Genomic DNA, 14710 nt, shown 5'->3' with positions numbered 1-14710 from the left:
CAATAGATACATCAACTGACATCAATTGAGGTGGTGGATAGCTTTGCTTTTTAGAATCGATCATCAACAGCAAAGTCAAGAAATATCTCTCAGACTAGCTACTGGTAGGATTTCAATGAAAGCCTTGGAATGATGGATCTGAACCAAGAAAAAAATAGAATCATTCAGCAATAGATTTTTCTGTGACATTCCATGAATGCAAGGCCTACTACTGACTTTGAAGAAACAGGACAGAGTTGAACTTTGGTGCTGAAGAAGACATTGATCCTGGATAGCCAGGAAAACAAACTAATGAATCATTGAACAAATGAAGCCAGAATTCTCCTGGAAAGTACTATTGATGAAGCTCCATCTGTAATATTTTGGATATATCACCTAAAGATCTCCTTAAAAAATCCATAATTCTTGGAAAAGTTAAAAGAAAAAAGAAACTAGCAGCAATGTGGATGGATTCAATTACAAGAGCAATCAATGTATCATTAAGAGACCTAAAAGGCCCTCCTGGGGACAAATCATTCTGGGGAGAATCTATATGATCACTAAGAATTGACACTGACTTAATGGCATTTAATCAATGGGTGGAGTTCAGTGGTGGGTTCCTACCCGTTCGGACTGGTTCGGCCGATCTAGTAGTGGTTTGGCGGCCTGGGTCATAGAACCGACAGTGACCCAGGCCTGCCACGCCCCCGAACTGGTTATCCGGGTGGCACCATAGGCACCGTCATCTTGTTTCAGTTGTTTTTCACTTCTGCGCATGCTCAGAACAATTTTAATTGCACTGCGCAGGCACGTGCAGTGCGTGCGCACGTACAGTGCCCACACAAGCGAACCGGCAGTAGTGCCTGCCAGAACCCACCGCTGGTGGAGTTGTAGATCAATCATCTGGAAAGCACCAAATTGAGGAATGCTGCTGAAAACTATATATCCTTTTTCCAATATGATGGTTCAATTAAGGCTTTACAAGTGTGAAAAGTAGCCCTCAATATAGTTACAACCCCAATATACCACGCTAAAGATACCCAGGTATCCATTAAGTCAAGAAGGAGAATGCTAGAAATTTAACAAGAAAGTACTTATTTTGAGAATGCAACGGTATTTGACTAATTAAATTAATCCCTTATTTGGTGGTTTATGATTCAGCACTCATCAGTTGCCTTTTGAAAAGCATATTTGGGACAACTGGATGATTGAGAATCACCATAGACAAAATGGTTGTAGCTTAACTGGAGTTAGTCCATAACACAAATCTTGCACTATTCAAAGACTAGCAGATGCATCATAGCAAATAGCTGTGGATATTGTATTGTGGGTGTTAGGATGTCTAAGAATCGTTGGTGTTTCTGATATACAACCTATGGTTCCACCTGCTTATCAGTGGTGGGATTCACAAATCTTTTACTACCGGTTCTGTGGACATGGCTTGGTAGGCGTGGCATGGTTTGTTGGGTGCGGCTTGGTGGGTATGGCAGGGGAAAGATACTACAAAATCTCCATTCCCTCCCCACCCCACTAATCTGCTTTCCAGCTCTGTTCTCCTGGGCAGGGCAACAAAAGAAGACCCATCTGGCACTTGGGAGACAGCGAATAGATGTGGGCGGGGCCATCCAGAGATAGTATTTGCTGAACTACTCTGTTCAGCAAGTACTCTGAACTACTACTTTCTGCTAGGTTCTTTAGAACTGGTCAGAACCGGCTGAATAACACCTATGCTGCTTATCCCAAATTGATTCCAAACAACTTCTTTATTTCTGGCTAGCAAGTCTAAAACAGGACATAATGAATAATGCTAACATTCTATTGTATTAGGCATTGATATGATATATGCTTGGCTTTATAAAGCAGGCACTAGGTGTCTACAAAATCACTCACCTTGAAGTAAACAGAAGTTACTTTTATTATACAAAAAGAATACAGTCCTCAAATCCAAATCTTTTGATCAAACCTGACATTACAAATAATGTGTCAAAAGACCTTCTGAAAATACTGGCCAGTGCAGCTTGACATGTCCACACAAATATGCAATTTTGTGTTTAAAGGCCATTCGTCAGAGTAGTTGCTACAGCTTTTTGCAAGAAAGCAGAGGGACAACTGTGCATGCAAATAATGTTTTTAAAAATAATCTCCAGCAGTTCTTTGAAAAAAAAAAAAAAAGGTCATTCAGGCACTATGTAAATCTCAGAACCAAAAGACTGAATCTTTTCCCTTGGTGGTTGGTATATTACTTGTTCCCTGAGATCAAATTATCTGGGAAACAAAAACTGAGAATAATCATAGTTACTCTAAATAATGATACTGGTTGTGATTGTAAAGGCTGAAATAGCGGCTAATAAGATAAGGCAACAACAATCCTCCCCTTCAGGGATGGGGGTCAAAAATGTAAAAACAACACTCACACACTTGCAATCTAAGCCTGCCCCCCCCCCACGCATTGTGATATTCCAATCACATGACTGTTGCTCTGTGATCAAAGGGTTGATTCCCTTTCACTAGACAGTTTCCCCCAATCTCTCATGTATTCCAAATTATAAACATACTTTCCAAATCCAGAACTACATGAACAATTAATGTTATCCATTCAGCCGTGTCCCACTCTTGGTGATTCTATGGGCCAGGTCTCTCCACATCGTCCAATCTTGAACTACTTCTTTTGAGTTTTTCTATGCGCTGGCTGATGTCAGCTTTGATAGTGATGTACAAATTATCAAATGCAAATGCTTCACACACTCTGTTCCCTTTTTATAGTCATTCCATGTAGCCTGCTTAGGCAGGAGAAATATTGAGGGGTGAGATTTTGGCTTACTTTGAGTTTACTTGATTGTTTTGCGTGCAGATCTAGGTAACATCTTCAGCAACATCTTCAGTTTGAGGGTGAGTAGGATTTGTTGCATGTTTACAGATAGTAGTTTCCCATTCCAGTTTTATAGACAGCAAACTACCAATCTCACAGAGTACAAGATCCTTAAGAATGATACTAACCTTTACCTCCGGTTCACAGATTAGATTGGATTGGATTGGATTGGATTGGACTGGACTGGACTGGATTGAAACCTGTTACTGTTTCACTGAACTCAATAGGATTCTCTTCTCAGTAAACATGCATAGAATTTAGGAAGTTGTTTTTGTAGGAATAAAACAATTCAGCTTTAAGAATTAACTCAAAAGATAAACAACAGAGAAAGGGTCTAATTTTAAGTTTTAATTCACTGTTGATTTTCTTTTGATGGTTCTGGATCCAAAACAAGAAGAAACAAAATGAATTTTATGGTGCCTTGTTTAAAACATATAATGGGGAGCTACTATAGGAAGCTGCCACATATTGACCTACTATCATTTAATCATTTAATTGAGTATAATCAGGACATACCACCAGGGGCTTGGACAGTAAATTTCCCAACTATATTGAAGGAGGAACTTTTATGTAAAACCTGGTTTTGTCCCTGGATAATACATATCCATGATATAACAATAGATGTTATTTTATGAATCAGCAATGGGAAGGGGAAGGACTAGAAAAAAAATCAATTTTGAATGACTCATGTGTGAATTTTCATCACAATTCTTACAAAGTGCAAAAAAGCTTCATAGTACACCTTAAATAAATATGGGGTCGGCTTTGTTTTGTGACCTCAGTAATTCACCTGCATATCATATGTGTAAGACCTGGATCTGTTTTTAACAGTTTCCCCATTTTTAGCTTTAGCGATCTATCTTGTTGCATTGTTCTTTTTACAACTTCTACGACTCATTTTTCTTTGGTATCTGTAGAAGACAGCAATGGCCTTCTCTTATAACATTCACTCCATAAAAACAACCTCCATGGTGTGCCTAACTAAAAATGGCTTTGTTTCCTCTTTAGGGATATAGCTTAGAGATAAAACATAAGCTGTATTTACAACTAGATCCAGGTTTTCTCTCTGATATTTCCAGACAGAATTAGTATAGAAATAAATAGTTTATGACAAGGGTATCACTAAGAAATGGTGTTGTGGATTGTGAGTGGAACTGGCAGCAGAGTCAGACGGTGAGGAGGTTGGGGAGGAACATGGGCCAGCCCTGGAATCTGGGGAAAGCTCTGATGAGGGCTCAGTGTCAGAGGCAGAGAGGGGGCCAGAGCCGTATGCCAGTTATCAGCTGCCTTCAGAGTCAGACATCAGTGAGGCAGACAAATAGCTGGAGCCTGTTCCCAGTGTGCGCATGCGCAGAGTTGTCCGCCGAAGGGAACAACTAAAGAACAGAAGTCGATTTGGGAGTAAGGCCACAGATGGAAGATCAATGGCCCCTCCCAGAGGAAATAAAAGAGGAGCGAAAGGGGAATGGAGTTTGCAGGAGACAATTAGTTCGCTAATTGGTTTGTGACTCTCTGAGATTCCTTGCCACGTTCTGCAGATATTGGCCTGTCAGCTCTCCAAGCCAGATAAGGTCTGTGACTGTAAATCCTCCCTTGAAAGACTTTGCTAGATGTGAATGAGCAGAATTCACAGTAAATTAATAAAAGAGGGTTTTTTTTTTTAATCAAGACGAGTTTCTTCATGCTCTTGGGAAGCCTCGGTCAGGTTCCCAAAATCAATGAAGTAGCTGTGATTGTCTCATCCAAGTGACATGCACAGAAAATGGGCAAAATGTTGATTGCATCATCACTGCTGACAGAAGATAGATTCCCATATTATTTCTATTAGAAGACCTTGTATAAATAGTCTTCAGCTTAGAACCAGACATTTACCACTGTCCTGAAAAAAAGGGACTTATGACGACCCAGATTCAATGTTCCGATGGGCCCCTCCATGGTCATGTGACCAAACTTCAGGTGCTTGGCAACACCTGCATTTACAACCATGCAAAGTCCCACAGTCACATGACTGTGTTTTATGGTGGCTCTGCGAAAAAAACGGTACTTCCAATGTTTGGCAAAAGCGCACCCATTGGTTCACTTAACCATTGCATCCACTTTACAACAGTCACATTTGCTTTATGACATCATGTTCATTTAACAACCACCAAGAAAAAACATTGTAAAACTATTTTACAACTGTCGTAAGTATAGTGGACTATCGGTGCTTCCATCCCAAGACATTTCAGACAGCACTGTTGAAAAATTGACTTCCTCAGATTCTCACTGAGCTAAAAAGTAAAAATCAATGTATTTCCATTTATATTTTAGACCAGGGGTGTCAAACTCAATTTCATTGAGGGCCGCATCAGAGTTTGTCTTTGACTTTGGGATGGCATGGGGGCATGGCCAGGGTGGATGTGACCTGCTTGACATCACTTGTGTTGGAAGTGCCTTTGGAGCACGGGTGAAATTCAGCAGGTTCTGACAGGTTCTGGAGAACCGGTAGCAGAAAATTTGTGTAGTTTGGAGACTTGGTAAATATCACCTCTGACTGGCCCTGCCCCCATTTATTCTCTGCGTCATGAGTCCCAGCTGATCAGGAGGACATGGGGATTTTGCATTAACCCTCGCCTGGAGTGGAGTAGGAATTGAGATTTTGCAATATCCTTCCCCTAGGAAGGGGGTGGGAATGGAGATTTTGCAGTATCCTTCCCTGCCACGCCCACCAAGCCCACAGAACCAGTAGTAAAAAAAAATTGAATTTCACCACTGCTCTGGAGGTCCGAGTGCTCTGCCAGCGAAAACAGGCTCCCGAGCTCTGTTTTGGCTGTGATGGCCTCCTGCAACCCTCTGCCAGCAACAATGGAGCTTGGGAGTGCTTCCTCGCAAGCTCTGTTTTCTGCTGTGATAGCCTCCTGCAACCCTCTGCCAGTGAAAACAAAGTTCAGGAGGGCCATACACAGCCCTCCCAAGCTCCATTTTGGGTGGCAGAGGCACTGCGGGCCAGTCCTTCACTGTTTCCAGGGCGACTCCACGGGCCAGATCTAAGCACCCTGCGGGCCGGATCTGGCCCTCTGGCCCTGTTTTAAACTGTTAGCTTTGATTATGCTGCCCTGTCTGTTTTCTTGTTTCCATTTCAGGCAAAGAATCCTTTAAACGAATAAACAGATTGCCTTATTGGGAAAAGCTCTGATCCGTCTCCTTCCCTTTCTTTCTTTAGGCAATAAATTTTCTCCGCCATATGCTGGGGTCTTGCTAGCCTGTGTCTGGATTTATGCATTCATCTTCGCAGCGGCTCCTCTGGCTGACTGGGGCAGTTATGGGCCAGAACCCTATGGGACTGCTTGCTGCATCAAATGGAAAGCCTCAACCAGAGAAGCCAAATTCTACATCATGGCCCTCTTTGTCTTCTGTTACATCATTCCATGCATCCTGATAATCATCTCCTACTCACTCATCCTTTGGACAGTGAAAGTGTCCAGAAGAGCAGTGAAACAGCACATGTCACCCCAGAGCAAACCTAACAGTGTTCATAGTCTAATTGTCAAGGTAAGGATTGAAGCATGATGTGGATAGGTTTCTGATGCCCATATGGAAGCAGTTTCTTTAGAAAATCTCTTAATTTTAGGTTTTGTATTCTGGGATGTTTTCCTGCAAGAAGGGAAATAGTCCCAAATAGTACTTCAATTTACTGACAAAAACCACCAACTGAAGGATGTTATATAAGCATCAAATGGGAGAATGAATTGTGTTAAGATGGAAAGCCAATCTCTCCATTCCAACTCGGGCTCTGGGCTTCCAAAGCTATAGCATTTTTTTTTCCAGAGTATAAAGAGGGTAAAAATTTGGATGCGTCTTATACACTGAATGTAGCCCCACCCACCCACCGGCCCCCCACCCTTTGGCCTCTGTCTCCCAGCGATTTACCTCCTGGCAGCAATCGGGGAAAATGAGGCTTGGAGAGGCGGTAATAGGTTATGGCAATCCCTGCACCCTGAAACAGCTGATGATCGGGAGGTCCGATCATTGAAGTTGAAACTTGCTGTTTGCTCCACAAGGCAAATTGCTGGGAGGCAGAGGCAGATTTTTTTTCTTGTGCTAATCAGGCTGTTTGCTGCTTGCTGCAAAGAGGTAAGTCAATAACTATAAATGCCTAGAGAATGTTCAAATTATTAGACTTGTTTTTAAAGACTGCTTTATTATTGTTCTAGACAACTTAACAAAATGAAGAAGCTTTTTAAAATAAATGCCTGATCTGAAGAAGCCCAATGCTATTGTATCTTCTTTTAAATAGCAGAGAATAACTATACTTCCAGAAACCCACATCAGTTTTAACAGCATATGTACAAGTATAGTCTGAAATGTAACACCACAAACAGTGGATATCATCTGTACTGTTTACTGTTTGTTGCAAGGAGGCAAAATGCTGGGAGGCAGAGGCAGATTTTTTCCCTTTGATTTCCTCTCCAAAAGCTAGGTGTATCTTATACTTCTGAGCGTCTTATACTCCGAAAAATACTGTGATCTGTATCTTCAAAAAGTATGCATCTGTAACAGATACAAAATACATACTGTAATTCACATCATTTGCAAAAATGATGTCCTGATGCATACAACATCATTTCCCTTTGCAACAAATATCTGGGTTTGCTTACCCCTTTTTTCAGCTTTGGGTTGTTATGGATTTGTTATGCAGGGTTCAAGATGTGTGAGGGATGTGGTGGCTCAGTAGCTAAGACACTGAGCTTGTCAATCAGAAGGTTGGCAGTTCAGCGGTTCGAATCCCTAACGCTGTGTATCGGAGTGAGCTTCCCTTACTTGTCCCAGCTTCTGCCCATCTAGCAGTTCGAAAGCACATAAAATGCAAGTAGAAAAATAGAGACCACCTTTGGTGGGAAGGTAACAGCGTTCCGTGTGCCTTCGCCATTTAGTCATGCCAGTTACATGACCATGGAGACGTCTTCGGATAGCGCTGGCTCTTCGGCTTTGAAACGGAGATGAGCACCTCCCCCTAGAGCCGAAACACCTATGTGTGGTGGAACCTTTACCTTTACCTATAAATCATGTTTTCCTCAAACATAATCTAAGCAATAATTGGCTGAGTTCCCATAGCATATTTAAATCCTAAACCATGTTTTATAAACCACAGAGCTTAGAGTCACAAAACATTCTGACCAAAAGGAAACAAACTCTTTTACAGGCAAGCCTCTACTTACAACCATTCCTTTAGCAGCCATTCGAAGTTACAACAGCCCTGAAAAAAGGGACTTCCAACCATCGTAGCATTCCCACAATCACATAATGTATTGTATTTTGTGGGGTATAAGACACACCTTTCCACCCCTTAAAAGAGCGTGGAAGTGTTGGTGTGTATTATACACTGAATACAGCCATTTTTTGGCCTCCTGAAACCCCACAACCCATTTTTGCTAAAAACGGGCGAAAAATGGGCCGTTTTTCGCAAAAACTGGGACGTTTTTGGCTTTTTTTTCTTACTTACCTCTTCAAAATCTTGGTGCGTCTTATACACCGGTGCATCTTATAGTCCAAAAATATGGTATTTATGATGGTTCCATCCTTCTGAACTCAGGTGATCACCATTTGCAATCTTCCCAACTGGCTTCTGGCAAGCACAATCAATAGGGAAAGTCGGATTTGCTTAACGACTGCAGTGATTTTCTTAACATCCATGACAAAAGTCTATGGAGATTCTCAGTCATCCAGGTCATGGTTCCCCCAAAGGTGCTTTTTCAAGAGGCAACTGGATTTTCTGTTTTTTTCCTTGAAGATGTTTCACTGCTCAAGAGGGCGTCAATCTGCTTAGAAAGCTATTGTAAGTCGCACAGCTGGGGTATCTACTTTCAGTGACATCCCTGCTGCTAGTCTAAATGCACCCACCACCCTTTCTTGCCAATGGTTTATTCTTCCAGAATCCCTGGGAATCCTCATATGAAGAATCTTCAATTTGGGGAACTTTTTTTAAAAAAAAAATGCTTCCCCCACAAAAATGCCATTGGAAGACAGAGGTGGCGTGATGAATCAGGCACAGCAGCAGGCAAAGATAAAATGAGAGAGAGAGAGTTCTATTACATCAGGATGATTTGCTCATTCATGTTGCACGGCTGCCTGTCATGATTTGACAACTTAATTTAAATGTGTACACACCTTACCCTCTTGATCGGCAAGCAGTATGTCAGCAGCATATCACAACCTGCTTATCTAAAGAGAAGAGAAACTCCAGGCCTTGTTTATCATCTGGTTGAATGCACTAACCAATTCACCAGTTGAATTAATTAACTCATTAATTACAGGCTAATTAAATATACACGCCAGCAGCATATTATTTTGAGCTGCGGTAGATAGTTTCTCTCCAGAAGTGCGATAGATACTTATTTATCTTCCGGCAGCTAGATCTCTTGAGTACAGAATGATGCTATGATGATGCTATTCAGTTGCAGCACATTGCTTAGCTCTAATGCAGTCCTGCTTCTATAGGAGAAGCAACTGGAAACATTGGAAGGAGGCAATAGCAATCACTTCTCTACTGTTGCCCAGAAAATATGGATCTCTCCATGTAATCCCCAGAAGTCGGTTTTGATTCCAGGGAGATTTTACCTTTTCTTTTAAAGAAACAAAGCAAAATTTCATGCACAGGAAATGCAAGAAGCTAATGTTTTCACATTCAGTACATTACCTGCAAAGGTAATGCCCATATAGACATTACCATGCTGAACAAGGGAAGGAAGGAGGGAGGGAGAGAGGGAGAGAGGGAGGAAGGAAAGAAAATTGAAAGGGGGAAGGAAAGAAAATTGAAAGGGGGGAAGGAAAGAAGGAAGGGGGAAGGAAAGAAGGGGATGAAAGGAAGGAAGGAAAGAAGGGGGAAGGAAGGAAGGGGAGAAGTGAGGGAGGGAGGGAGGAAGGAAAGAAGGAAGGAGGAAATAAGGAAGAGGGAAGGAAGGAAGGAAGAGGAGAAGGAAGGAAGGGGAAGGAAGGAAGGAGGAAGGAAGGAAGGAGAGGAGAAGGGAGGGAGGGAGGAAGGAAAGAAGGAAGGAAGGAATGGTCTGAAGTTGATAACCTTCCATTTTTTATCACAGAAAAGACTGTGTGGATACTAGAATGCTTCCCTATTGTTTGGAATTGATTCAAGCAGATTAATGTGGTTGGATGTACAACATACTTGATGGTGAAGTCACCTTTTTGTTCTAAGAAGCCCAGGAAACAGAGACATTTAGGAAAATTGTCTATTTTTAAGGAACATCTCAGTACTCTCAGTGCATAACCACACTCTATATCAGGGGTAGTCAACCTTTTGTATCTCTGTTAGTAGTAAAAGTTTCTAATCGCCCACCAGTTCCACTGTAATGGTGATTTATAAAGTAGGGAAGTCAATTAAATTAAAAAAGGAAAGTGTTTCAGTATCAGACAAAACTCCTACCGCCCACCATGAAAGCTGGAATGCCCACAAGTGGGCGATAGGGACGAGGTTGACTATCACTGCTCTATATTGTTTCAGGAAGTCCTGAGAATTACAGTCATTTAAAACTAATGCCTATTTGTAGTAACTCTGACCCTAAAATATTCAGTAGAGATTGTAAGACTTCTGCACTGGCCTGCCACAAAGCTCAATGTTCCGCTAGATTCTACTGTATAAGCTTAATCAAAATGAAGAATGGGTAAGTTATGGATGGTTGAGTTATAGACTTGAGTCACAAATGCTTGCTTAACCATGATTGCTTGCTTAACCATGATTTCCTGAATAAATTATAATTGGCTGAGTTTATGTATTACATTAACCCAAACCAATCAAGCCGCACCCTATCTTATTGCAATGTAGGAATCTCCTTACATACAGTAATCTTAAAATGAAGCAAAATGTGGAGCATATTACGATTTTCCTCTTGGTTCTTCCCTCTCTTTTCCAGCTCAGTGTTTCTGTGTGCATTGGATTTCTGGCTGCTTGGACCCCCTATGCCATTGTTGCTATGTGGGCAGCATTTGGCGATGCCAGCAAAGTGCCAATCCTGGCCTTTGCCCTGGCTGCTGTCTTCGCCAAGTCCTCGGCCACCTACAACCCTCTGGTGTATCTGCTCTTCAAGCCCAACTTCCAGAAGTTCCTTTCTAAAGACCTCTCCTTCTTCCAGGCAGTGTGTGCAGTCTGCTGTTGTGGCCGGTCCAGGGTCATCACCCTCCGATCCTTCCACACGCCAGATGGCCGGGCTTCCATGAGATTCTCTACTGCTTTCACTGACCACCGTGGATCCTGTAGGAACTGTTCTGACACCTTTGAATGCTTCAGCAATTATCCCCGGTGCTATAGGCTCACCCAGAAATCTGACACAGCCTCCAAGACTAACCCTCTTGCAATTCTGAGAGATGGAAGAGCTTGCCGGCCAAGTTTCAAGCGAACTGTGCAAGTCATGGTGCTCATGACCAAGAAAAAGACTGGAATAGGGACTATGAATGTGGCTGGAGATGTTCTGCCTTCAAACATTGTGAGAGATCTCATGTAAGCATGGTAAGAGGAAAGGGTTCAAAACAGGGGTGAAATGCTCTGAAGGCTGCTACCGGTTTGCTTCGCACACATATGGCCACCAACACAACTGATCATCAGCGCTACCAGTTCAAGTGAACTGGTCATTCCGATGATCAGCTGTGTGACAATCAGCTGTGCTGCACAATCGCACGGCACAGCTGATTGTCACACAGCGGATCGTCGGAGCTACTGGCTGACCCAAACCGGTAGTAAAAAAATGCTACTGGACAATCAGCTGTGCAACAATCAGCTGTGCCACACGGTTTCTAATCATGCAGCACAGCTGATTGTTGCACAGCTGATCATTGGAACTATCGGTTCGCCCAAACCGGTAGCATTTTTTTTACTACCAGTTTGGGTGAACCGATCCAAACCGGTAGCATTTCACCCCTGGTTCAAAGGCAGGGGTTGGTCCTTTCTATCCAGGTCCACCTTCCACTACCTAAAGCTATCCAGATATTTGATTTATCATTTTCATCATGCCCAGTTAACATGGTAAAGCTGGGAAAGGGGTTTTTTTTTTATCTACCTAAAAAATCACCTTTTATCCTTACATACCATTGTTCCCAAAATGTTCTTTGCAAATTATACATTTTTTTAAATAGATGTAATTTTGTATCGGCAATTTTGCATCTATAAGAGGGGAAAAATCAACAATGCCAAGCCTCCAAACCAAACAGGATCTAAAGATCCTTCTGGCATTTATGACATCAGAGTATCACATGCAGGTTTCTTACCTGTTCAATCTGTACTGCACTGTGAGTTATTTGCATAGCTCACTTTCAGTCAATCCACGCAGATGATGCTGAAAGTAGGAATAATTAATTGAAAAAAATAATAATTCAATCAAATTAGATTGATAAGAGCTCAGAGACGTAGGATCACTTGCTTATCAGATGTGCTGACAAAATTACATAATAACTTGGATACGTTTTACATCTGTTATTCCAGTGGATTCTATGGCTCCTACAGTCACAGTGCTGATGTTTGCTGTAATATCTTAGCTAGATTTCCCTCAGGCCCATCATATTTTTAAAGATCAATTCATGCCAGCACAGAACCAATCCAGTGTGTTGACTCAGATATTACTCATCTAATTTCCCACATTTTGTTTTTCCTATTTATCCCGCCTTTAAGGATGATTACGACAGTTTATTAATGATAAAGAACATTGATTTCTCATAAAGTATTACATGGTAGAAAGCTAAGAAATCTAAGGTGCTATTACAACAGATGTTCCACCCTGTCCTCTACAGCCTTAACATCAGTTGTGGGACTCAATCATGAAAAGTTACTGTTTCCACAATTTTACCTGAGGGGTAAAAAAATGACATCTTTCTACCTCACACAAGAGGCTTAAGTTGAGGGAACATCCTAAAAAAACTGCAGTTCTTCAAGCAAGTAAGCATTCAATAGTACTACTTCTGATTTAAATCCATCACCGGCTGAGAAAAGAACAACTACTCAAAACATAGTGAAGAATTTTGACCAATGGTCATTTCATGCCCAAAACACGGCATTGAAAATAATGGCCTCCAAGGACACAGCATTCTCTATGGTTGGGCTATAAAGATAAAGTCTGGGTTTTATAATGAGCTCCCAAGGCATTTGGTCATCACCGTAACAACAAGGAAAGGGAGGGATGTCCTTAGAAGGGAGGGACTAGATGTGAAGATTATTTTTTAAAAAATATATATATAGTATTTCTCTCCGTCTAAAAAGGACAATCCCATTCCCTTCAGGTTGGCACATATTAAGAAAGCTAAGTGCCAATGAAATAGCAGGACTCTGTAATAAATAGCTTAAACTCACTAGAGCCTTTTTGGTGACAGCTATTATGCAATGTTGCTCAAAGAAAACCAAAATAGGAGCAAATAGGACATCGGCAATGTTGTTGTGTCTGGTTAATTCCCTCCTATTTCTCAACCTCCACTTTCTAAAAGGTACAACAGAATCAACATATTTAATGGCATATTTTAAAAATATGCCATTAAAACAAGGAAGGACAAAATTTCCTTTATTTTTTTTAAAGTATATCTTAAATAAGGAGATTGCTGTATTTTTTTTAAAAAAACAGCAATCTTTTAACATCTTTAATGATTCTCCTCATAAAATATAGAATACAGAAACTTGGCGGGTATACGTAACAACATTGGGACATGAACAGTAGTTATTTTCTACAAGAAAGAACAATGGGGATGAATGAAATTCTGAACCATTCATGCATTTGTAGGAATTAAGGGAAAGCTTAAGAAATGAATGTCCCTTTGGATAGTGGAAAAGAGGCACATGTATTATGTCTGAATGATCTAATGCCCAGTAATGAAAATTAAGTTAATTGTTACTCATTTCATAGTTGAGATTTAATTAATTTTTATAACCCATTTCCTTTCGTTTAAAATATTAGACTAGGAAGGTCACTCAATTTTGCCAACTGGATAGCATCATCATCATGGTGAAGAGCCGTGGTGGCACAGAAATTATAATGCAATATTGCAGGCTGACTCTTCCCAACTGTCTGGAGTTCGATCCTACGAGCTCAAGGTTGATTCAGCCTTCCATCCTTCCAAGGTTGTTAAAATGAGAACCCAGATTGTTGGGAGAAATATACTGACTCTGTAAACCACTTCAGCACTATGAAGCCACTTCCACCCGGCCTTCCACACATGCACTTTGCTCACTTGCACGCCTTCTACATATGTGCCCAGCCTCAAAAACATGTCCAAATAGGATGGCATAGAGCTGGGGCGGGTGGGCATGCCCACCCATGATTTGCGCTACCAGTTCGGGCTAACCAGTCCGAACCGGCTGAATACCTCGTCTGGAAGCGGTGTATAAGTCTAAGTGCGGTTGCTATCTAAGTGGTCTTCCCAGCCTCAGAAACAGATCTTCAGTAACAGCAAAGGTTGATTATTGTCATAAAAAAGGAGATGAGAATAGAGCAGCCTTTACAATTGGCCAGAATGGACAAAAGGGCATGGTGGAAGAGAGACAGAGATTAAAATTATGGGCAAAAAGTAGAATAGGGTATATACAACATGTTTTCTGAGGGTCAGAAGACCTGAGTCTCTTCATCTGTTTTCCTCCAACATCCAATAATCTGAAAGTTGAAATGTAGCCTAATGAACCCATTCATTTACTGGCCTCTGTTTAGAGAGACGGATGGCCAGGCAATTTGATTTCATCACATATTTTCAATTACTAAGCCATTCTGAGACAGATAGGAGTTGAGCTAGAAACATGGAGCTGCTGATTTTGGTCAGCTGTTACATCCAACATCTAGTTTCTACTTTTTAAAAAATATAATCGCTATTTTGACAGTAGAGCAGAGACCAACACTTCTGATC

The 14710-nt window shown here is 41.4% G+C and overlaps 1 protein-coding gene across 1 annotated transcript in view; it reads left to right on the top strand.

Annotated features, from left to right (window-relative positions):
- Positions 1-11340, top strand: part of LOC106552693 (opsin-5-like) — a 30028-nt gene extending 18688 nt beyond the window's left edge. Inside the window, exons 4-5 of the mRNA XM_014071034.2 lie at positions 6051-6379; positions 10753-11340. Coding sequence (XP_013926509.2) covers positions 6051-6379; positions 10753-11340 — 917 coding nt within the window. The remainder of the gene's footprint in view (positions 1-6050; positions 6380-10752) is intronic.
- The last annotated feature ends 3370 nt before the right edge of the window (positions 11341-14710 follow it).

The sequence above is a fragment of the Thamnophis sirtalis genome, unplaced genomic scaffold (genome assembly GCF_051295495.1).
Source record: "Thamnophis sirtalis isolate CommonGarterSnake01/CBP01778 unplaced genomic scaffold, rThaSir2_p1.2 scaffold_7, whole genome shotgun sequence".
Lineage (NCBI taxonomy): Eukaryota > Metazoa > Chordata > Lepidosauria > Squamata > Natricidae > Thamnophis > Thamnophis sirtalis.
Note: the sequence above shows the minus strand (reverse complement) of the source record. Positions and strands in the feature narration are given on the sequence as shown.